Consider the following 24,288-nt stretch of genomic DNA (forward strand, 5'->3'; position numbering starts at 1 on the left):
AGTTTTCTGCTGCCGACTACCCTACGTTGAGCTTCAGGAACTGCCGATCACAGATCCGAAAAGTACACTACAGATAAAATTCTCGAGCAGTTCAAGGCTCCTACAGACAGTAAAATCTCGAATCGAAGGAGAATGAATTGGAAAAATAAATGAAACAATGAACTAGATTACATAAAAGCACGTTTTACATTTTTAATTTTTTCAGGTCCATTTAAATGGCGGTTCTGCAGCTCTGCAGTTCTTATTGTAGAGCCGCCCCTGCATCACATAGAATGAAATGTACTTTATTTATTAGTTTTTCTTATGTTAATTTATCATACAAATAACTATCTAGAAGATGCATTAAAGTTACATTACATTACTGAGAACTTTAACAAATGTATAGGCCTACCATATTTTGGAATGGAATAAATGACATCTTTCTATATCATATTTTAGAACAGAGGGAGTAATTAATAAGTTATAGAAGATAAAACATTTTACTTCATTAATATTTTTGTATCCAATGATGTTTTAAATTGTTTACATACATTAATTATTAACTTTACTTATGTCATAAAATTAAATGATATCATAAGATTAATCATAAATCTAGTCACAATTAAGAGTTAAATACAATACTATTTTGTATTTCAACTATAATCTATTCCAACAGACATTGAATAATGACATCACTGACATTAGTTTACAATGACATTAAAGACACGTCCATAAACAAAAAGTTTGGACGAAATACAGAATGTTTATGAAAATGAAAATTGAATATTTAATTGCATTAACAAGCATTAATAAATATTTCTTCTCTTGACTGATTTCTGCAACATGTTGCTAATAACATACATTATCGCACGTGCAGTGTTATAATTCGTGGGGATCACAATAAACTGACTTTACTTAGTTCACATTACGTTGTAGCAAGAACAGTGTCTTAAATAACGAAGCACAAACATAAACCTGCTAGATGAACACTTGCTCGCTGGCCAGGCTGTCTGCAAAAGGCTTGACTATCTCCCGTGTCGCAAAATAGAAGATGAGTCCAAATGTGATTGAGATGGGCAGAGCAGGCAGCGCCTTCTTGAAGATGGCAAGTAGCAGAAGTGTGAGGCACAGACCCTGCAACACGAAAATTTCCACATTGAAGTGAAGTTTACACCTTCCTAAGTTAAGAGATGTATTACTTCCACATCCTTTATTTCAGTTCGCAGTTATTTACCAAATGATGTTTCTCACTTTCGAAGTTAATTCAGTACTGTGAGATGGCATGATGTGAACTGAGTAATTGTAAAATGAGAATTGCAAGAAGTATTAAGAAAACGAAAGTGTCCTCTCATAACTGTTTACTGCAAAGCTCTTGCAGCTTGTTTCTGTATTTCTACAAGTCAAGTGAATTGAGAATGATGTACATTAAAAGTAATAATTGCCATATTCTGCAGTTAATTCTCATTTAACAAATTTATGGGTCGAATTATGGCTTTCTTCTGATAAAGGTCAATTACTTCAAAACATTCAAAAGAAACCTAATGATTTACAAATGTTTCGCAACATTCCCAGACACATACAAACTTTCTTAGCAAGAGCCAGGACAGGCCATATTATCACTCAGAAGTATCTTCAGTGCTTTAATCTTGTTGACTGTAGTAGTTGTTGCTGGTGCAACAATAACGAAGAAGATTTAGAACATATCATGTCATAAGCATCCATATAACTAATCTAAAATCTGCAATCCCTGTAACCTTGGACAATTCTCTCCAATATATACTGAATACACCTCATCTTTGGAATGTGGCTGCTGAAATATATGCAACCAGCATCGTGCTTTTTACCCATCATTTGTAAGCAGAGGAAATTCATAGTGAAACAGTGGAACACGTGTTGTCAGCAAATAGCTGGATACACTACGAAGATAGATAGATGAGTTTTTGAACTTGTGAGGGCCTGAAAACTAGGTTGCCTATTCCTGTGACTTTAATAAATTTTTATATTTTTAATACCATATCTCTCTCTTTTCGAATGATATGTTGTTGTCTAAAAGTAAATTAAAATCATCAGTACCAGTTGCAGAAGACACAGCCCTGCAGTGGTATATATTGACTACACCCAACTCTGGTTACTAGCAACAGGCATCTATAATGAACACCAATCAAAATACTCCTCAATTCTCGTGAAAAACAACAACTGAATAGACTACGGTGGACTTTATGTTGTCAGCAAACAGGTGGATACATTAAGAAGATTGATTGATATGTTCTAATTCTGGGCCCTTGGCAGTGAAGCCATTAGCGCTCTTGCTTACAATATTTTTCTTTTCAATGATATTAAGTAGCTTAAATAGTCCACTGCTGTGGCATAATGGTTAACATGTCTAACCATGAAACGAGCGAGTCTGGGTTCAAATCTTGGTTGGGGTTTTTTCTGGGGTTTCCCTTAACCATTTGAAGCAGAATTGCTGAGTAACTTTCGATACTGGACCTCAGACTCATTTCGTTATCATTAATTCATATATCCCCATCATTCATACCATAGCCCAGACTAAGTTCATGATGATGTGTGCTGTACTCTTGTACAAGAGTGCAGCTGTTCGGCTACCCAATCAGTCACAGAACAGAAGTGGGAGGCACAATAAGCCTCAGCCTGCAGTGTAAGCCTTCGGGTCCCTCCTCCATAAGAAAGAAAAAAAAAAGTAGCCTAGATAATTAAATAAATTAATCTCTTCTGTTATCATGTCTCACTGCTGGTTTTTTTTTTTTTCCGCTGTTTTCCCTCAACTAATTGAAGCAGAATTGATGGGTAACTTCCAATGCTGAACTTCAGACTCATTTTGCCATAATTAATTTAAATGTCACTGTGATCACTACTATATCTTGGGTTAAATTCACAGTTCAGCATGCTATATACATACATATAAGAGCACAGCTGTTTGGCAACAAAATCATTTACAAAACAGGAGTGGTACCAAAATAAGCCTCAGACTGCAGTGGAAGCCTTTGGGCCTCTACTCTGTAAAAAAAAAAAAAATAAAAAAAACCTCTTCCGTTATACATATTTATATTACATTATTCTTTTGGAGAGATTATTATCATTATTATTATTATTATTATTATTATTATTATTAAATGCCTATTATTATTCAGTTGAGAAGCTTTTATCATCCAGTCTGCTGTCAAAAAATCTGAAAGTTAGAATTTATAAAACAGTTATATTACCGGTTGTTCTTTATGGTTGTGAAACTTGGACTCTCACTTTGATAGAGGAAAATAGGTTAAGAGTGTTTGAGAATAAAGTTCTTAGGAAAATATTTGGGGCTAAGAGGGATGAAGTTACAGGAGAACAGAGAAAGTTACATAACACAGAACTGCACGCATTGTATTCTTCAACTGACATAATTAGGAACATTAAATCCAGACGTTTGAGGTGGGCAGGGGATGTAGCACGTATGAGCGAATCCAGAAATGCATATAGAGTGTTATTTGGGAGGCCGGAAGGAAAAAGACCTTTAGGAAGGCCGAAACATAGATCGGAAGATAATATTAAAATGGATTTGAGGGAGGTGGGATATGATGATAGAGAATGGATTAATCTTGCTCAGGATAGGGACCAACGGCGGGCTTGTGTGAGGGCGGCAATGAACCTACGGGTTCCTTAAAAACCAGTAAGTATCATTATCATTATCAGTATTATTATTATTATTATTATTATTATTAATTATTATTATTAAAGTGAATTTATCAAATTAAAAAAAGAAACAAACAAACGAAGTAACATCAAAGGAATAAAAAAAGTAGTGCTAAGGAAATATCGTGCTTCTTTGTCAAAGGATTAAAAAAAAAAAGCTAAAAGATTTGCAAAGCCTTCTCATGTATATTGTCCCGTCCATCAGCCATCTTTTTCAACTTGTCTAATAAAGAAAATACAGGTGGCTGTGCATCTAAGAATGATTAAGATTATTCACAGCTTTCTATTCAAAGGCAAGCCTTTCACTGCAAATCCAGCATTCTCCAATCTTCTCTATTTTCCGTATTTTACAGTGGAAAAGCTTCCAGTTGCTTTCAGCACAGCACTCCCTCTTTCACATCTTAAAAGATCCTAGGGGGGCCATCAAGAAGGTATGGAGAGTGGATTTGACTAATTATGCCCTCCAGACTTCACCAAAATTCACTGCAAGGGTTAAATATCAGTTCCATTATGGTTTTTGACCCGATCAGATACCGAGAAATCCCCATTAGCCTTTACCTCCCTGATTAAGATTAAAAATTACATATACTGTGCACAAACGTAACTTTTCTTGATATAAAAATGTTGTCTTTTGTTATATTATTTTCAAAACGAATGAGTCTGATCTGTTGCTATTTAAGACAGAATGATGGACATTAATGTTTTATGTAAACACAGTAAACTTGTTTCCTCTGTTTAACTGATATGATATTTCTATTTTATCAACAGTAATCTCACTAGACATTTTGATTTATCTAGAAAAAATTAAAACTCGAGTGGGATTTAACGACTATTACACGTTTAGAAGAATGTATATAAAGATTAGAAGAAATAAAGTACTCTAATACAATAAAGTAGGTATTAATTGACTTACTAAAATTCCATTTCACTAATGTTAGCTTCACCAAAACGTTTGGATGGAGCTGCCATCAAATGCCTTACTATAATAATACCGGACAGCTATATACCTATATACTAGCAGCATTGACGTGAGTGCGAAATGATGCGGAGGTAACATCTAGCGGAGAGGTGGTATTACAACCACAAATACAAATATTAACACAGCAGGAATTAGACTATTGTTTAAAACATGAGGTATTAATGTGGAATGATATATGAGATATTTAAGAAATGTTGAATAGTATTTCATGTAACTTTTATATCAAAGCTGCATATTATGAGAAATAATGCATACTTCGTATTACTTTCCGTAATTAATTTTTACATATTTTTCTTTGCTTTAGTGAATTAAAAGTCACAATATTTTTTTATTGTACAGGTTCCGTTTTTGCGAGTTTAAATCTCCAAATTTGTCTACAAAACTAAGTTTTCTACCTGAACACTAACTGTAAATTTAAAATAGACAATTTAATGGCAGCTTAGACAATAAAGCTTAGTAATGGAATCACCTTGTCGTAACAGAATCACCTAACGGAATCCTCTTATTAGTAGCAAGCCATATTGATGCAAAATAAAACATGTAGCTCTATTAGCAATCATCATTACAATGAATTTTGGGACCTAGCACTATCTGATAAGAATAGTGAAGTTCCCTAATTTATTTTTGCAAGCTATATGATAAACACTAAAATATAAAAAGTCTCACAGTTGTGAACCAGAAGGAAATATAGGCTGCTAATTGAAATCACAATCAAGTGACCTTATTTACAGCATATGTATAGGCTGCTGCAACTTCTCATTCTTCTCTTGGTGTCTGAAGAGCTGACACATGACAAACTTCAGTGAACGTTTCCTTAAATTGTTGCTTCAAGAACTATATCAACTGCAAGATGATGCAATCAGTCTGAAATTCTTTTCTGATAGTGCAGCGAGTTGTTTTAAATAGAAATGTTTGTTTCAAAATATTTTTTATGAAGAATTTGTTCTCAAATATCTAGAGTGGAATTCTTTTTTTGCCAGTAGTCACAGCAAGGGTGCCATGGACGGCATCGGTGGTGAGATCAAAAGGCATGCATGGTTGGCAATATTATCACGTGTTGTATATGTAACTGATGATGAGTCTTTTTTTCAATATTGTGCTGCCAAGTATACAAAAATTAATACCCGATTTCTATCATCTCCTACATAGAAACTAACTGGTCCAAGGAGAATAATGCGCAATGGAGTCATCCAACTGCCAGTGTCATTGTTTACAAACTAAAAGAACATCCATTTGTTAATGAGCTTGTTGATTCTACAAAATTGGTAGCAGTACAGAATGTGGTCACACTCTCAAACGGAATTTTCAGCAGAAACTTGCTATTGGCCCATTTGTGCTGGTAATATACTGTGGATAAAAGTCAACAAAATCATATATTGCACAAATAACTACATCATCTGGAACAGAATACGACGTTCTCAATCTCCATCGTAATAATGAAAAAGCAGAAACCTACATATTTTCCCATAAGAAAGACCATTCTTGGGTGGATATCGCTCACATTACAGCCCTTGCGGAACAACCTTATATTCAAGCTGCTGACAACGTATTCATTGTGTGTTCAGTAAATGTGTAGATGGTCAACAGATGAGTGGACTGTCTATTATAATAAATTGTGAAGCTATTCTGTTCCAATAATGATGTACAATTTACAAGCATTTAAGTTTTGCAATTTCAACATTATGATACATTTTATGTTTCTGGTATATTTCTGTCTCATAGTTCATGAATATATAGTAAATTATAATTGATATTTGTAATACTGATGATGATTTAATGTTATTAGATATCAGGTGATTCCGTTACATTGAGGATTCTTGGCATAGTTCTTTTAGATGATGATGCTTATGTTCAAAACTTTCACTAATAGAATCAGTCCTAAGTACATTACTCTCAACTGTATAACAGTTGTGTGTGTTTTTCCATGTTTCACAGAAATCTGGATATTCTTTTCCATTCCTACATGCCCAGTTGACATATGGGTGATTCAGTTAAGTTTCCTTAATAAATTTTTTTCTAAATGTCAGAAAAGTAAAATCTCATATATTCCCTTTCTAAATGTAGCCACGTGAGCAACTTAACATTCCTGTATTTCCACCTCCACTATACTTATCCTCTGCACCTGCACTATTTATAAACATGTACATAATTCTGTCAAATGAGTGATTCCGTTACAAATGGAATTGCCCCAAACAAAAAAACAAACGGTAGGGAGGTGATCAAAACAGAAGAAAGTATATAAAGATTAGAAGAAATAAAGTACTCTAATACAATAAAATAGGTACTAATTGACTTACTAAAATTCTATTTCACTAATATTAGTTTTACCAAAATGTTTGACTATCTATGATGGAAAGAAATGATGATAACAAAGCATATTTTATAGTACCATAAAGAATTTGCAGTTTGATATGTTGGCAAACAAAGAAACAAATGCTAGAGAAGTGATAAAACTAAACAAATGCTAGGGAAGTGATAAAATTGTAGCGATAAACAACGTGATTGGTTGAAACACGTCCTTTTGTACAGTTATTGGTAAAAAGTAGTATGACATAGTAAAAGTGTAACAGTCTGATTAAAAAAAACAGTGCTACATTATCTACCAGCTGGTAAAAGCTCATACGGATGTCCCTTGAACCAATGACATGAATCTGTTTTTTGAGACTGCAAAGAATCACTCAGTCCAATGCTTGCCAGGATGATGATGGTGGTGATGATGACGATGACGATGACGATGATGATGATGATGATGATGATGATGTATTTATGTTAACACAGTGTATGTTACTTAATTTCTTAAACTCAAAAACATTATTAATATTTCAATATCAAAAAGTAAAATGATATGCCATCCTAAGCAAATCAACATACCTGTAGCAAAACAATAACAAGCAATAAAATAATGTGTGAAAAAAAAAAATAATAATAATAATTTTATTTAAAAAGTACCAATGCAATAGTTAAGCATTCTAAACATTCTATTGGGTCTCTGCAATAATCTATACATAAATTTTCAGATGTCACTGTATTTAATTTAATATTCAAAATTATGGAATTCTTAAAATCCAAAAGGTATTATTCCAAGAAAAGGAAGTGATATGGGATAGCCATTATCTCACCCCAAGTACTTCTATCTCTTTCTGTAGTGCAACAGCCCATGAAGTTCCAAGACAAACAAGCCAACTGCTGGCCATGCATCCACGTGCCTCAGCAGAGATAAACCTTCTATCTGTTTTTTTTTATTTTAGTAGATTATTTTACGACGCTTTATCAACATCTCAGATTATTTAGCATCTGAATGAGATGAAGGTGATAATGCCAGTGAAATGAGCCTGGGGTCCAACAGCTTTTGCTCATATTGGGTTCAGGGAAAACCCTGGAAAAAAACCTCAACCAGCTAACTTGTCCTGACCGGGAATCGAACCCGGGCCACCTGGTTTCTTGGCTAGACGTGCTAACCGTTACTCCACAGGTGTGGACTTGTATCTGTTAAAGCTGGATAATTAAATTACCGTATTTACACGCATAATAGACGCATTTCTTTTTATATTTTTATAACAAAAAATTAAAGTGCATCCTTTATGCGAGGTGACAAAAAGTATTAAAGCTGCACCAGCTCAAATGCTGAAATAATCAATAGAATATGTAACGATATATGGGCAGTGACTAATTTATTTATATATACAGATGATACCTTGTAACAATGAATACAGCGACAATAAGACAAGATACTTTATTGTCACTATTAACACTAGTCTTACCTCATTCACTGTCAGGTTCAGCATCACTGCTATCATTTGTCACAGATGCACATTCCTCTATGTGTCTATCATGTGGGGATTTTTTTTTTTTTTTTTTTTTTTTTTTAATTTTAACGCGAAAAATTGGGGTGCGTCCATTACACAAGGGAATCCATTATGTGGGTAAGTATGATATAGTAACCATAATAACTAAAGAATTCTAATTTTAAAACTTATTTCCGTACAAAATCGAAGACATTAAGGAACTGAATGTTGTTCATAAACAAAGTTATGTTACAAATAGTAAAACTATTGTACTTACAATAAGGATAGCAACAAAGCAAGCCAAGGTAGTATTCCAGTCTCCGTAGGATGAAGCTTTGCCAACCAACACACTATAGAAAATGAAATCCCCCAGACCAAGTTTCACACCACCTGTAAATTGGTTCAAAATATTTAAAATTAACCATATTATAATAATTCAGTATATCATCATAAAGTGTTTGTTTTATTTCATTCAATGACAAGTACTTGACCTAGTGTCATTCACCAAAGCATCCTCCTCTATGGGTGACGTCCTGAAGCTGTACTACATTTGACACATTTTAGCACATTTTTACTACATTTGGTGTTGCCTTTCGTGTAGCATGGGAGGTGAACTAGATAGGATGATGATGATGATGATGATGATGATGATGATGATGATGAATGGAGCAGTGGTGTAATGATGGTAGAGGAAATGGAAGTATTACGCAAAAACCTACCACCAAATACTGTCTTTGTTCACCAAAAATTTCTTTTGTAATTCTTTGGAAGTAAAATTTTGATTAAATATTTCAGGTGATATCACTAGTAATATTGTTTTTATTATTTTTATGTAATTCTCTTTTGATAAATTTGTCAGTTTTTTGGTATTGGGATGCAATTTGTGAGAGTTTGAGTAACGTTTATTAAATGCATTTACTATATCTCTACTATCTGTTAGTGTTTTGTTATTATGAATAATAGGTTGGCTAGTATTTTCCTGTGTATTGAAATATGCTTCAGAAATTTGTATGTTTTAGCACTATACAAAATTTAAAAACCAAGAAATCTGGTCCTGACAACATTAATTCAGAATTTTTTAAACATCTGGGGGAGAAAGCCAAGTCTGTACTTTTATCCATTTTCAATTTATTATCATGGAACACCTCAATTCTTGCAGCTTGGAAAAAAGCAATCATTGTACCAATTTACAAAAAGGGAAACCTGCTCATGATGTTAATAGTTATCGACCAGTAGTGCTATTAAGCATGATAGCAAAAACTATGGAGTCAATGATCTCCAACAGATTAACTTGATATTTAGAATCCCAAAATCTTTTATCACCAAGACAAGCTGGCTTTCGACAACTACACTCTACTAATGAATAAGTCATACGCCTCGGCCAAGAAATAAAAGACACTTTTAACAAGAAAGAAGTTACCTTGGCAATATTTATTGATTTTCAACTAGCATATGACTCTGTTTGGAGAAATAAATTATTATTAAAACTCCAGAAATTAAGTATCTCCAGCAATATGTTCAGATGGATATCAGAATTCCTTAGTCAAAGATTCATTGCTACTAAATTCAATAACTCACTTTCTAGTTACAGAGAAACATATTGAGGTCTACCCCAGGGTGCTGTCCTCAGCACAACTTTATTCAATATTTTATAAATGACTTACCCTCCCTATTAGAGGAATCAAACATGAAAACAGCATTATTTGCAGATGATATAGTTTTGTGGACTTTCGGATCTCACAGACATAGAGACAAAATTCAAAATTCTGCTCTTAAAGCTCTAAATCAACTACATGAATGGAACACATCAAATTTGATGACACTCAATTTAAGCAAAAGAAATTAACTAATATTTTCACTTGGTAAAAAAGAAAGAGAATTAAATATGCAATACAATGGCCAACACCTTCCTAGGACTTATGAATCCAAATATCTTGGAGTTATTTTCTGAATTAATGTTGTCAGGACCAGATTTCTTGGTTTTTAAATTTTGTATAGCTATAGTTAATTCTTTGGAAGTAAAATTTTGATGAAATATTTCAGGTTTTGTGATATTACTAGTAATATTGTTTTTATTATTTTTACGTAATTCTCTTTTGATAAATTTGTCAATTTTTTGGTATTGGGATGCAATTTGTGAGAGTTTGAGTAGTGTTTATTAAATGCATTTGCTATATCTCTACTATCTGTTAGCGTTTTGTTATTATGAATAATAGGTTGGCTAGTATTTTCCTGTGTATTGAAATATTCTTCAGAAATTTGTATGTTTTAGCGCTATCAGATCTGTAATTAATATTTTCAATAAATTTATTAAAACTGTTCTTTTTTGCAGTGCTCTGAATGTACAATTAACAATAACATTTAATTATATTTTATTTCAGCAGTGCCATGGCACGAGGGAACTACCCCTAAAGCCGCCCCTGATCCCTACAGACCAGGGTTCTATCCACAGACGAATCCCTGATAAGCCCCAGGGCCTGAAGCCATAAGCTCACTCTATATCAGCATAGTTAAACCTGTACACCCCGAAGCCTCTTTTTAACTATTGCAGATGATAGACGAAATGAGGGGAAGATGAAGAGTTAAGCAAATACGACTTCTTGCTATATTTAAATGTGAGGCAAAATTATGATGGAAAGCAGACCTGTCCCAAACCCAACCAATTTTTTTTTTACTCACGTTCCTCATCATCTGCCTCCACTTGCTGCTGTTGGCCTTGCTGCTGTGGAGATATTCTGTATTCTGAGACACGCTGCTGTCCTCCTGCAGCTTCCCTCACCTCCCTGGATCTACGGAATGCACTCTCTTCATGATTAGAGAGCCACTCGCGGGAGAAGCCACTCTCTGGATCTCCTTCTGCTTCTGGGGTGTGTTCATGTTGTCGCAGTCCAGAGGCATTCACAGAGGCAGTGGTGGTTGAAGCAGAGGTTGATGAATTGGTTGCCTCTGGCTCATCTCCACTCGCCATGCTGACATAACTGTACATATACGTTGCTGCATAACAAAAACAAGTTATATTTAATATAGAGCACAACAGCAAAGGGTGATTTTCAATATAAGTATAATAGCCTACATGTTGAATCTTTCGAACACTACTTTTAACACTTGAATATAAATAATTAATTAAATGGTGATCTTACTCGTGTTAATTGTGTAAGCTGCACATGCTTACACAATTAACACGAGTAAGATCACCATTTAATCAATTGTTTATAAGTATAATATTTAAGATTTCAGGTTTACACATAATTTCTGCTACACTTTGTAACTACTTACAGAATACGACATCAGGATCTTCTAACTTAAGATATGGAAAAATCATCTACTCTGTCAGATACACCGAATCACCCTCTTTGTTTAATAAGAGGGCTTATATTTAGCTCCATGTATTGTGGGTCCCTATCACCACGGCATGGCGCGCCCTCAGGTTGCGGATAGAGGAGACGGCCTCCAGATATGGAGGGTAGCTGTGAATATATTGAATAAGCAGTTGTGGACAGCCGATAAGGTGTGGCCCTCCAGCTTGGGGGTTGGGCGAAGGGCTAACAACCCATCACCGTAAAAAACAGCTTGATACGAATCCCTACAATAAGCCTCGGAATAGGACTGATTCTGTGGCACGACCACAGCAAAAGAATAAAGTTTTGAGATTTGGCACTTGGAACGTAACTAGTCTTTATAGAACAGGAGGGGTAACATTAGTAGCAAAAGAACTAGCTAGATATAGAATAGACTTCGTGGGAGTACAACAGGTTAGGTTAGATGGGAATGGCATATCACAAATAGGAGATTACTTGTTGTATTATGGGGAAGGAAACAATAATCACCAATTAGGAACAGGATTCTTTGTTCATAAAAGAATAAAATCAGCAGTAAAAAAGGTCGAATTTATCAGTGACAGGTTATCATATTTAGTACTTAAGGGTAGATGGTGCGACATCATAATTATAAATGCTCACGCCCCTACAGAAGAGGAAGACGACCATATAAAGGATAGCTTCTATGAGGAATTGAAACATACTTTTGATCAGTTATCTAGATATCACATGAAAATTTTATTGGGGGATTTCAACGCTAAAGTAGGATGGGAGGATATTTTTAGACCAACTATTGGAAAAGAGAGCCTACACATAACTAGTAATGACAATGGAGTTAGATTAGTCAACTTTGCCACATCGAAAAATTTAATTGTCAAAAGTGCAACATTTCCCCACAAGGATATACATAAATATACTTGGACTTCTCCAGATGGATTGACACACAACCAAATAGATCACATCTTGATAAACGGAGACACACTAGTATAGTACACATTCGAACTTTCAGGGGTGCAGACTGTAATTCTGACCATTATTTGGTAATTGGAAAGAGAAAGACTATCAGTAGCCAAGCGAGTAGAGCAACAAGTTAATATTGCTAAATTAAATATTTTGAAGTTAAAGGACGAGGAAACTAAGCAAAATTATCAGGTCGAAATTTCGAATAGGTTTGCCACTTTAGAAAGTTCCGACGAAGTTGAGAAAGAATTAGATGTTAACAGCGTGTGGGAAAATATCAGAGATAGTATCAAAATTGCAGCTGAGCAGAGCATAGGTTATTATGAAACTAAGAAAAAGAAACCGTGGTTTGATGAAGATTGTTGCATGGTAGTAGAAAGAAGGAAACAGGCAAAATTGAAATTCTTACAGGATCCAATTGTGGAGAATAGAAATAATTATTTCAATGAGAGACGGGAAGAAAGTCGTACACTTAGGAATAAAGAGAGAGATTACTTGAAGAAATAACTGAATGAGGTAGAAACAAAGAGTAAGAATAAAAACATTCGAGATTAATATAAGGGTATAAAGGCATTTAAGAACGGATATCAGCCAAGGGTAAACGTGATCAAGGATGAGAATGGTGACTTGCTTGCAGACTCTCCAACAATCCTAAACAGATGGAAAAACTATTTTGCGCAACTACTAAATGCACATAGGCCAAATAGAAATGATCGGGACGAAATTGAAATACAAACTGCTGAGCCATTTATATCCGAACCCATGCTTTCAGAAGTCGAAATTGCGATAGAATATCTGAAAAAGTACAAGTCTCTAGGTATCAATCAAATTCCAGCAGAATTAATACAAGAGGGTGTAAGTGCATTATATAGCGAAATTTATAAACTTGTACTTGCTATTTGGGAAAAGGAAATTGTACTAGAACAATGGAAGGAGTCCATAATTGTACCTATTTTTAAGAAGGGGGACAAAACCAACTGTGGTAACTTTAGAGGAATATCACTTTTGTTGACGTCGTACAAAATTTTGTCCAATATTCTTTTGAGAAGATTAACTCCGTACATAGATGAAATTATTGGGGATCATCAGTGTGGTTTTAGGCGTAATAGATCGACTATTGATCAGATTTTTTGTATTCGACAGATAATGGAGAAAAAATGGGAGTATAAGGGTATAGTACATCAGTTATTCATAGATTTCAAAAAGGCATATGACTCGGTTAAGAGGGAAGTATTATATGATATTCTTATTGAATTTGGTATTCCCAAGAAACTAGTTCGATTAATTAAAATGTGTCTCAGTGAAACATACAGCAGAGTCCGTATAGGTCAGTTTCTATCTGATGCTTTTTCAATTCACTGCGGGCTAAAGCACGGAGATGCACTATCACCTTTACTTTTTAACTTCGCTTTAGAATAAACCATTAGGAAAGTTCAGGATAACAGGCAGGGTTTGGAATTGAACGGGATACATCAGCTTCTTGTCTATGCGGATGACGTGAATATGTTAGGAGAAAATCCACAAACGATTAGGGAAAACACGGAAATTTTGCTTGAAGCAAGTAAAGCAATCAGTTTGGAAGTAAATTACGAAAAGACAAAGTATATGATTATGTCTCGTGACCAGAATATTGTACGAAATGGAAATATAAAAATTGGAAATTTATCCTTCGAAGGGGTGGAAAAATTCAAATATCTTGGAGCAACAGTAACAAATATAAAAGACACTCGGGAGGAAATTAAACGCAGAATAAACATGGGAAATGCGTGTTATTATTCGGTTGAGAAGCTTTTATCATCTAGTCTGCTGTCAAAAAATCTGAAAGTTAGAATTTATAAAACAGTTATATTACCGGTTGTTCTGTATGGTTGTGAAACTTGGACTCTCACTCTGAGAGAGGAACATAGGTTAAGGGTGTTTGAGACTAAGGTGCTTAGGAAAATATTTGGGGCTAAGAGGGATGAAGTTACAGGAGAATGGAGAAAGTTACACAACGCAGAACTGCACGTATTGTATTCTTCACCTGATATAATTAGGAACATTAAATCCAGACGTTTGCGATGGGCAGGGCATGAAGCACATATGGGCGAATCCAGAAATGCATATAGAGTGTTAGTTGGGAGACCGGAGGGAAAAAGACCTTTGGGGAGGCCGAGACGTAGATGGGAGAATAATATTAAAATGGATTTGAGGGAGGTGGGATATGATGATAGAGACTGGATTAATCTTGCACAGGATAGGGACCGATGGTGGGCTTATGTGAGGGTGGCAATGAATCTTCGGGTTCCTTAAAAGCCATTTGTAAGTAAGTAAGTTATATTTAGCTTTCCTATGTACAGATTTTTCAAACTTATTCATGAAGGAATTGGGTATATTTGATGATAGGTATGAATCCATCATAACATTGTCTATCCATACGATCGTTAAATAGAAGTAAAACAAAACAATATGTGGTATCGTATTACCACTGAAAATTTTATTTAAAAGATTCATGGTTTCCTGTCAGGGAACTCCAGTCCAGTTGTTTGGGCTAATCAAGCATAAAGGGTCGAAAAGGATGCGACCCTCCAAGGTTTGAAGTGATACAATCAGGAGTGTATTTCAGGCCTGGTGGTACTATTTTTCGATTTTCATGTTATCGTCAAATTTTTAAATCATAAAAAGTCATAATTTATTCATATTTAAATAATTTCATAGTGAGGTCTGTGGTCACTAGATCTAAATTCGAACCTATGTATTTTCGTCTGATATTCCATAAGTATTTCTGCGAAAGTGGTAGTGGTGGTGGTGGTGGTGGTGGTGGTGGTGGTGGTGGTGGTGGTGGTGGTGGTGGTGGTGGTGGTGGTGGTGGTGGTGGCGGCGGCGGCGGCGGCGGCGGTGGCGGCGGCAGTGGTGGTGGTGGCAGCAGTGGTGTGGAGGTGGCGGAGGTGGTGGTGGTGGTGGTGATGACTGCAGTGAAGACAACTACTACTGATATTACAGACATCTAAGAGGCAGAGCCCGTTTTTTGGTTTAGAAATATATCATTGTCATTGTATATAACCCTATGAATGTAACCTGTAGGTAGTTTCAGAACATCAAAGAAATTAAACCTCTCATGATTCTTCTTCTTCTTTTCTGGCTCTACAGCCCTTTGTGAGCTTTGGCCTCCTTCACAATTTTCCTCCACTCATCTCTATCTTGTGTCTTCCTTTTCCATCCTCTTATACCCATTCTTCCCATATCCACCTCAACGTCCTGTAACCAGCTCTTCCTAGGTCTTCCTTACTCCTATAATGTGTCCATGAAGCAGGAGTTTAGGCATTCTTCCTTCTTGCATTCTCTCCACGTGACTCAGCCATCTCAAACTCATGGATTTGATATGTTTTACTAAATCTTCTCCTTTCAGTATTTGGTCAATTTCCGTGTTTGATCTAATTCTCCATTCTCCAGCTTCAAATATTGGCCCATATATGCGTCTGATAATTTTTCTCTCGAATATTCTTAATGCATTTTCGTCATCTTTTTTCAACACCCATGATTCAGCAGAATATGTCACTACTGGCTTTATTAAGACAATATATATTTTTAATTTGGTTGTTCTGGTTAAAAGTCTTGATTTTATTAGTTTAATGTTTGCAAAATAGGCTTTATTTCCTATTAATATTCTATTGCCTATTTCTTCAGATATTGTTCCTTTGTTATTTACTTTAACTCCCAGATACATGAAGGTAGTAACATTTTCAAAATTATAGTTTCCTGTTTTTATTGTTTGTTGTTGGTCTTATATAATATATCTGATCCATTTCCATCTTCATATATTTCGTTTTATCTTCATTAATTTTTAAACCTGCTACCTTTCAATTGTTGTAAATTTCTTGTAAATCATTCATATGTCTAGCTATCAGGCAATATTGTCTGCATATACGCATATTTGTTTAGATTTATATGAAATACTGCCAGTGATATTTAATTGTTTCAGTACTCTATCCAAGGCCAAGTTGAACAAAATTGCAGATAATCCATCTCCCTGTCTTACACCTGAGGTAATATTAAAGGTTTCACTCATTGATCTTCCTATCACTACTCTTGCTCTACTGTTCTCAAAGGTCACGTTTACAAGTCATATGAGTTTTGTTGGTATATTATATTCCTTCAATACATTCAGTAGGTATATTCTATTTATACTATCGGAGGTTTGTTTGAAATCAATAAATAGTATATGAAGAGGGGTGTTAAATTCCTGACACTTTTCCATTATTTGACACATTACATATTTGCTCTTTTGTACTTCTTTCCTGTCTAAATCCGCATTGAGAATCTTCCAATATATTCTCTGCATATTTGTTTACTTTATTTAATATAATGCTGAAGAGGACTTTATATATTACATCAAGTAACATAATACCTCTATAATTTTTACATTCAGTTATATCGCCCTTTTTAAATATTGGGCATATGATACTAGAATTCCAAACTTCAGGCATTCTTTCATTTTCCCAAATAGATGTAATTAACGCGTGAATTTCTTTCGTTAGACATCTTCCTCCATGCTTGAAAAGTTCTGCAGTTAGTGAATCTTCTCCTGGTGCTCTGTTGTTTTTTGTTTCTCAATTGCTATCTGCACATCAAGTTCATCTGGTGGTTCAACTTCCTGATCTACAGTTATGTATTCTTTATTTCTTTGATCATATTCTTCTCTTTCTCCGTTTTCTTGTAGTACTTCTAGGAAGTGCTCTGCCCACCTTTTTATAATATCATCCTTGTTTCCTATTAGTTCACCATTTTTATCTTTATATACACACCAAGTCTGGGTTGAAACCCTGTATTCATTTTCTTAACAGCAGTATAAAACTTTCTAGTATCATTTTGGTTATTCAATACTTCAATCATTTCAATTTTTTATATAGTTTTTCTTTTTATCTCTAATAATTTTGTTTGCTTTTTTCCTACTTTCCTTGTATGTCTCTTGTGCTAAACATGTCTTCTTTTGTAACATATTTAATCTATCTACATTCTTTTGCTGTATAGCAACTCTGTATTCTTGATCAAACCATTCTATATTTATCTTATTTTTTTCTCCTATAGTTTCCTTGGTTGCTTCTAATACAGCTTCTTTTATTTTTTTCCAATGCTCATTTATTGTATTATTTTCATTTTGTTCTCTTGATGATATTTCTTCTATTTTAGATTTTATTGTGTGTTGATATATTGTACGTTGTGTATCATCTTTAATTTAGGCCTATCTACTGTATGTCCCATTTTTTACGTTCATGTGGTTTTCCGTTTTTTATTGTAGACAAGCGTTCTCTAATTTTTGCTTTTACCATAAAATGATCAGAGTCGCAGTTTAGTCCTCTGGCTGTTTTAACATCTATTGTAGAGTTGTCTCTCCTGGATATCAATAAATGATGAATTTGATTAACATTCTCTGTTCCAGGTATTTTCCAAGTACCCTTATGTATTTTCTTGTGTTCAAAACACGTGCTCTTAATAATGAGGTTATGTGCTGCAGCTAGTTGACTTAACAGTTTTCCATTTGCATTTGTTTCCAAATGCAGTGTAAACCGTCCTGCTATATCTTTTAAGAAGTCTTCGATACCGATTTTAGCATTAAAATTGCCCAAGACTATTAACATGTCATAATAAGGTATTCTTTCACATTCTTTGGATAGTTGTGTGTAAAATTTTGTTTTCTCGTCTTCAGTACTGTCTTCTGTCGGAGAGTAGATTGAAATTATTGAAATATTTCTAAAGTAACCTTTCAACCTTAGTTTGCACATCTTATCATTTATAGGTTCAAAACATAAGAAATTCTTACGAATTGTTGAGTCGATAATAAAACCAGTCTCACATTGTCCTGTTCTTGTTTTTCCTCCGCTATAGAATGTGGTAAAATCCTTCTTGTCTATTCTCCCTTGGCTAGACCATCTAATTTCTTGTAGAGCTAAGATATTTATTCCATATTTTTTTCATTTCATCTGCAACCTCTATCATTTTACCCGGTTTTAGCATTGTTTTCACGTTCCATGTGGCCACATTTACCATTCTCTTATTCCATGTTCGTTTGCCATGTCGTTTACCACTTAATCAATCCGGCTTTTCAAATTATGTACATTTCATGACATAAATTTTTTACGATATAAGGTCGTCAGCCTTACGCTCAACCCATTACCAGATAAAAACCTCTCATGATTGCAAAATATGGCATTGCTTTCAAGATGCACAAGTTACCTAATCCTCGATATGCAGTATGTTTGAGAAATGCTGTCCACAAACAGCATTGCAGAGTGGAGAACAGTGCATGATTATTTTAAGTACAGGAATCAACACTCCACAGTCACTGATTACATATATATCATGATTCGTATCTGTCAGGCAAATAGGACACATTTCTTCGTCTTTAATTGTTGTTATTAAGTTGTTTTTATTATCTGTCTTTTGTATACAATGTCATCTTAGCAGCCCTATAATTAGGGAAGCTATTCAAAATAAAATATAATAAAATTATGTGACATTTTGAAAACATATACAGAGTCCACCAAAAAATGTATACACTCCTTAAAGAACGAAAACTATTTATTATGTATTTGTTTTACATTTAAATATTGATCACACATGTAGTACTTGTCTTCAGTCGCCACAGCTACATTACTCAATGTTTCAATGGAGATTGCTACACATGCCGCTGTAATCTCCTGGAGAAGGTCCTACAGCCCAGTAGATGCAGTTATGCCGATTCATTGTTCCATTAAGTTTAAACTGGGTCTCATCCGACCACACTACCTTTGTCACAAATTGTTCGTTTTCAGTTACCATTCACTGATACAATTCGTAAAATTGCATTCGACGATTAGGATCGTCATCATTAATTGCATGCAGTAATAGTGGGATATAAACTTTCCATTTAGCAGCTTTCAGAATTCGTAGTACACTTGTACTACTAATCCCCATTTCACATGCACATTGTGTAGCGGACTTCTGTGGAGAAGTAACAAATCTTTCCAACACGAAAGCCGACAAAGCAGGACTTGTAGCTGTATGCAGTCTTCCCGATCTTCCTTTGTGAATATCACAAATCGTTCCATGTGCCTCAAACTTGTCAATAATGTGTTTAATGGTTAGGCGGGTTGGAGGTTCTGTTTCGTACTCCCGCCTCCACTGACGCTGCACTTCAATGGCATTATCAAACCTCATAAACCACTTCAGAATGCATTTTTGCTGCTCGAACGTCAAGCATGCTCCAGCCATTTTGTTTTCTCACTATTGTGATGAAACTACAGACATCTGTTGAGCGAAAGACGATACAACATACTCGTAATTCAAATCAATTGACATATCATATCCCGATACAGTCTGACAAAGAGTGTATACATTTTTTTGGCGGACTCTATATATAAATTTGGATAATTTCCTTTTTTAATTTAGAACTTTTTAAAATAAACTATTGCCTTTTTCTCGCTCACACATTTAAATTCCCACTGTCATTGCACTAGTGCAAAGTTTCAATGCCTGCCATCAGCAAAACGTTAATGTTATAAGCCAGTGTTCTGTAATTTAAAAGTGATAAAAACAACACAGTTGCTATTTGCGGACTACCTGACTTTCATGTGGAGCTCCTTGATATGATCTCAGTCCTGGATACAGCATGAGCCTAAATGAATGTGACTTGAAATTCTGACTAGACCTCGGCTACATTGTACAATAATGGACATGAGAAATTTTTTTAAAAGTTTAGTAACCTTTTATAAAGTTCAATTTTGAAAGCTACTACTGAAAAGAAACTCTAAACTAGGCATGAAAGAAAAGTAAGCTTGAATTCTGACAAAACACTCACATGAATAAATAAGTGCAGGGAAAATCTGCTCATTCCGTTCTTGTGCAGTCTCTACCAATATCCGTAGTGGTCCTTTTGGTGTGAGCACTGCCACCAAATCTATATTCAACACAAAAAAAAAAGATATTATTTTTAATTTAATATACAGTACTGAAATGTATTCAAATAAAATAAGATGAAAGTACAGAATAGTTACAACTGACGCATTTTATGATTTCACTAATACTATAACAATAAACAAGAACATGAAAATAAAAAAAATCCTACCAAGAATAAAACAACATAAAATAAAACACAAAACAACAACTACTAGCATCATCACTAAGGCCAAGGAGTGCTCTTACTCTTAGAGAGGAAACTGCAGTCAAGAGGTACTTTTGTTACTCTAGACCAGAGCCATTTTCAACTGGTGTGCCGCGAATGATCCGCTGGTGTGCCATGAGAAGATGAAAATAGTAAAGGTTGTCGTAAATTGAAAAAATAAAAGTGAAAAGAGTAGTAAAATGGTGATTTCACAAGAATCAACATTTAGAGAACTAAGCACAAGTCAACATTCAGTAAATACATTCTCTCTAAAATCCTCAAAATCCCCCCCTGGTTGGGAACCACTGTTCTAGATTATAAGACTGTGTTGCGGGATTTTAAATTACACTTTTAGTGTACTAAATGTTGAAAAGGTGGAAAAATGCTGCTCTAGACTCTGGCATATGCAACACATGATCTATTCAATTATTTCTGCATTTTAAAATTGTGTCTACAACAGCAGTGTCTAAACTCTTTGGGTCGTGGAACACTTTTCATGAGAGAAATCCGTCACGAAGCACTATCACCACCTTTGTGCATTTTTGGCTGCTTTTACCTAACTGCATTTTTTAAGATATTATGTGATGATTTATCGTATAGTAAAAGATTGCTTTTCGAATTCTAAATAGCTTATATTTTTATATAAACTTAATTTTTCCCATTGAAAGTAATTAAAAATTGGAACTTCAAATATCGCCCCTCAAAACATCAATTTTACACACTTACGCCTTTGGCATAAGGGCAATGATATTTTTCACCTCTCTCCTAATAGGTACTAAACTGAATGACAGTAGTACTGATGATGAATGGTACTGTTAATTCATCAAGTTTTATTTAATTCCAAATGTTATTTTCTCCACTAATTTCAGAGAACGAAAAACCACAATGTAAAAGAAACTAAGGCAATGCAGTTGAGAACGAATTCAAAACAGGTATTGTAAATCTACAACATATTATCCACATAAACATGATAATATATTTGAACCAAAAAATCTTACTTGGCATCAAAAAATAACGAAGCATAGCACGAGAACTTAGATTGTAATGAGAGGGATGAGACTGTCTTGATTAACACAATATACAATAGCTATATGTGGCTGAATCTGGGGCAGCTGCAACTGAATATCTTGCTCTGCTCTGAGATAGGATCTGTATTTTATTTCATTAGTCACAGGTAGAGAATCCTGATTTTCGCTTTATCTGACAAAACTTTAAATTTGTTTTTTAGCTGACACCAAAATTCTGACAGCAACATCTTAGTTGAAAAATTCTCTTTTATCGCAGAATCTCATGTGAAGTCAATCAGGCACTCATAATGTTGTGATGTCAGACGAGCTAGTTTTTTGGACACTGTAGAATACTGGTTTACAACCCAAAAGTTTTCTTTGTTATTATTAGAGACGAGAACTTCATGCAAATGGATATTTTTATAGGAACATAGGACATAGCTCGAACTTAGTACTTATCCATTTCATTACTTTTCGGTTTCAAATATGTGTATTTTTTCCGTGCATATTTGCATGTTTTGGCCTTTTTGGGGATAAAAACATGCATAATGCATATTTGAGCAATTTTTAGCTTAATAATGCATATAATATGCATCATATTCAGCTTAAATGTATGTTTTAATGTTTTGAGTGGACTCCACAGTTTTCCGATTTTTATGTCCCTTATTTTAGCTTCAGGAATCAGGATTGACGAAGGAAAAGAAAAAAAAACTAAATAACAGAAAAATTAAATAAAATGTTATAATTTTCACAATACCTTTCCCTGGATGGAAGTTCACTTTTACAACACTTTACCGATGACCCTCTGCGTGTCATAAATGGATCATTCACTAAACTGTCTTTGCAGTGTATGAACCTCGTAAGTGGTTAATGTGCTTGTTTATTCTGTTTGCGTGTGTTAATGTGGTTCTAATATGCCTCTAATTAAAGGTTCCAGAAGTGTACTCTTTGCACAGTGGATTAAAGAAAATGATTTTATTACATTATATGGGGATGTCATATTCTGAGATTTTTGCAGTAAAGAGGTAAGCACCGCTATTCTGTTTCCCAATATTTTCTACGACAGTTGTTCTTTGTAAAACATTACAAAACTTCTTTAAAATAAACTGGACAGGGTCATAAACGCGAACCTGGACTACGGATTCTTTTGTTCAGTGAATTAGGTTATTTGTGGTGAAAACTTGAATGAAGAATTTTACGTAACACTGTAACAAGTATGTTCATTTAAGTTTACATCTGTAACTTATTGCGATGTAGAGAGGTCATTCTCTGCCTACAAAAACATATTGCCTGACAAGCGCAGAAACCTCACAGAAACCAATTTAGAAATGTTGTTAGTTGTTAACTGTGCAAAAAAAAGTGAAGTGAAATAAGAAATTTGGAACAAAAATGAAAGTGCATTTTAATGTATTTTTCACTTGATTGTGCATGTTTCATAGTTTGACAGTGCATGAATGCATATTTTGGGATTTTATAGTGCATGAAATTCTCGTCTCTAGTTATTATCATGGAATTCTGGAAAACAACAGTTAAAACAATCAAACAAAATTATAAGATGAACGTGAAATTCATATAAGATATCTCCTGGTCTGTCTGAATCAAGTTGTTCTCTAAATTATTTTACCATTCGAAAGCTGTGTGGGTTTCGATTTTTTTTTATTCATCCAAAAACGTGAATTTCCTTTTAAGTGCTCATTCTTTACTGCTGGCATCAAAAATAATTAATGCTTTTCTTTGCAGTGAGAGACTTAAATATCTGTTTTAAAAATGTCTCCTAAATACGATAATTTCATGAGCCAACACAACACAAAACCAGTTTCCCAGAGAAATCAGTCAATCATGAATGTTCTGACTTCAGCCTCCATTTCGAAAAACCGAATCAGATTTTTCTATGAAAAAACCACTTTACTTGTGTGTATAGAAGTAAAGACGAATGTAGACTTCCCAAGTAGGCCTAATAACGCAACATTTTGAATAACCTTGTATTCTTATGTCATGGTTTGATAAAATTATTTTCTCACTTTCGTCCAAGACTTCTTTTGGGAGGGCAGCATTTTTTCACAGTAAGGGCATAGTGATGAAGAATTCAGTGGCTACTGTTGCATTCCTTGACTTTTTATTTTATTCTTGAAATAAAAACGGACGTCTTCCCAGTCATGGCCTTTGCACCATCTTTGCACATATCAATAAAGTTATTCCATGGGATGCACTCACTGTGAAAAATTCGTCTATTCACTACTTTGGTTAATTAGTACAGCTTGCAGAGGAGCAAGTCCTCTTGAAAGAACTCCAAGTAATGATAGCACTCCAAGACTGATGTGTTCATAAGATGAAATTGGCAGACTGGTTCTGCATTGTGGAATAACACTTGCAAAGACTTCCTGGTCAGTATACTAAAAAGCTTCTCAAGTTTCAGAAGCTTGTAATAATGTTACATTTGTATGTGTTG

General features: G+C 34.5%; 1 protein-coding gene across 1 annotated transcript in view; it reads right to left on the reverse strand.

The window, feature by feature from the left end:
- Positions 1 to 460: 460 nt before the first annotated feature.
- The window catches only part of Psn (presenilin), a 47,840-nt gene continuing 24,012 nt past the window's right edge, over positions 461 to 24,288 (reverse strand). The window contains exons 6-9 of the mRNA XM_069833314.1: positions 20,530 to 20,628; positions 11,116 to 11,430; positions 8,714 to 8,826; positions 461 to 1,113 (exon numbers count right to left, since the gene is read on the reverse strand). Coding sequence (XP_069689415.1) covers positions 958 to 1,113; positions 8,714 to 8,826; positions 11,116 to 11,430; positions 20,530 to 20,628 — 683 coding nt within the window. The 3' untranslated portion in view covers positions 461 to 957. The remainder of the gene's footprint in view (positions 1,114 to 8,713; positions 8,827 to 11,115; positions 11,431 to 20,529; positions 20,629 to 24,288) is intronic.

The sequence above is a fragment of the Periplaneta americana genome, chromosome 8 (genome assembly GCF_040183065.1).
Source record: "Periplaneta americana isolate PAMFEO1 chromosome 8, P.americana_PAMFEO1_priV1, whole genome shotgun sequence".
NCBI lineage: Eukaryota > Metazoa > Arthropoda > Insecta > Blattodea > Blattidae > Periplaneta > Periplaneta americana.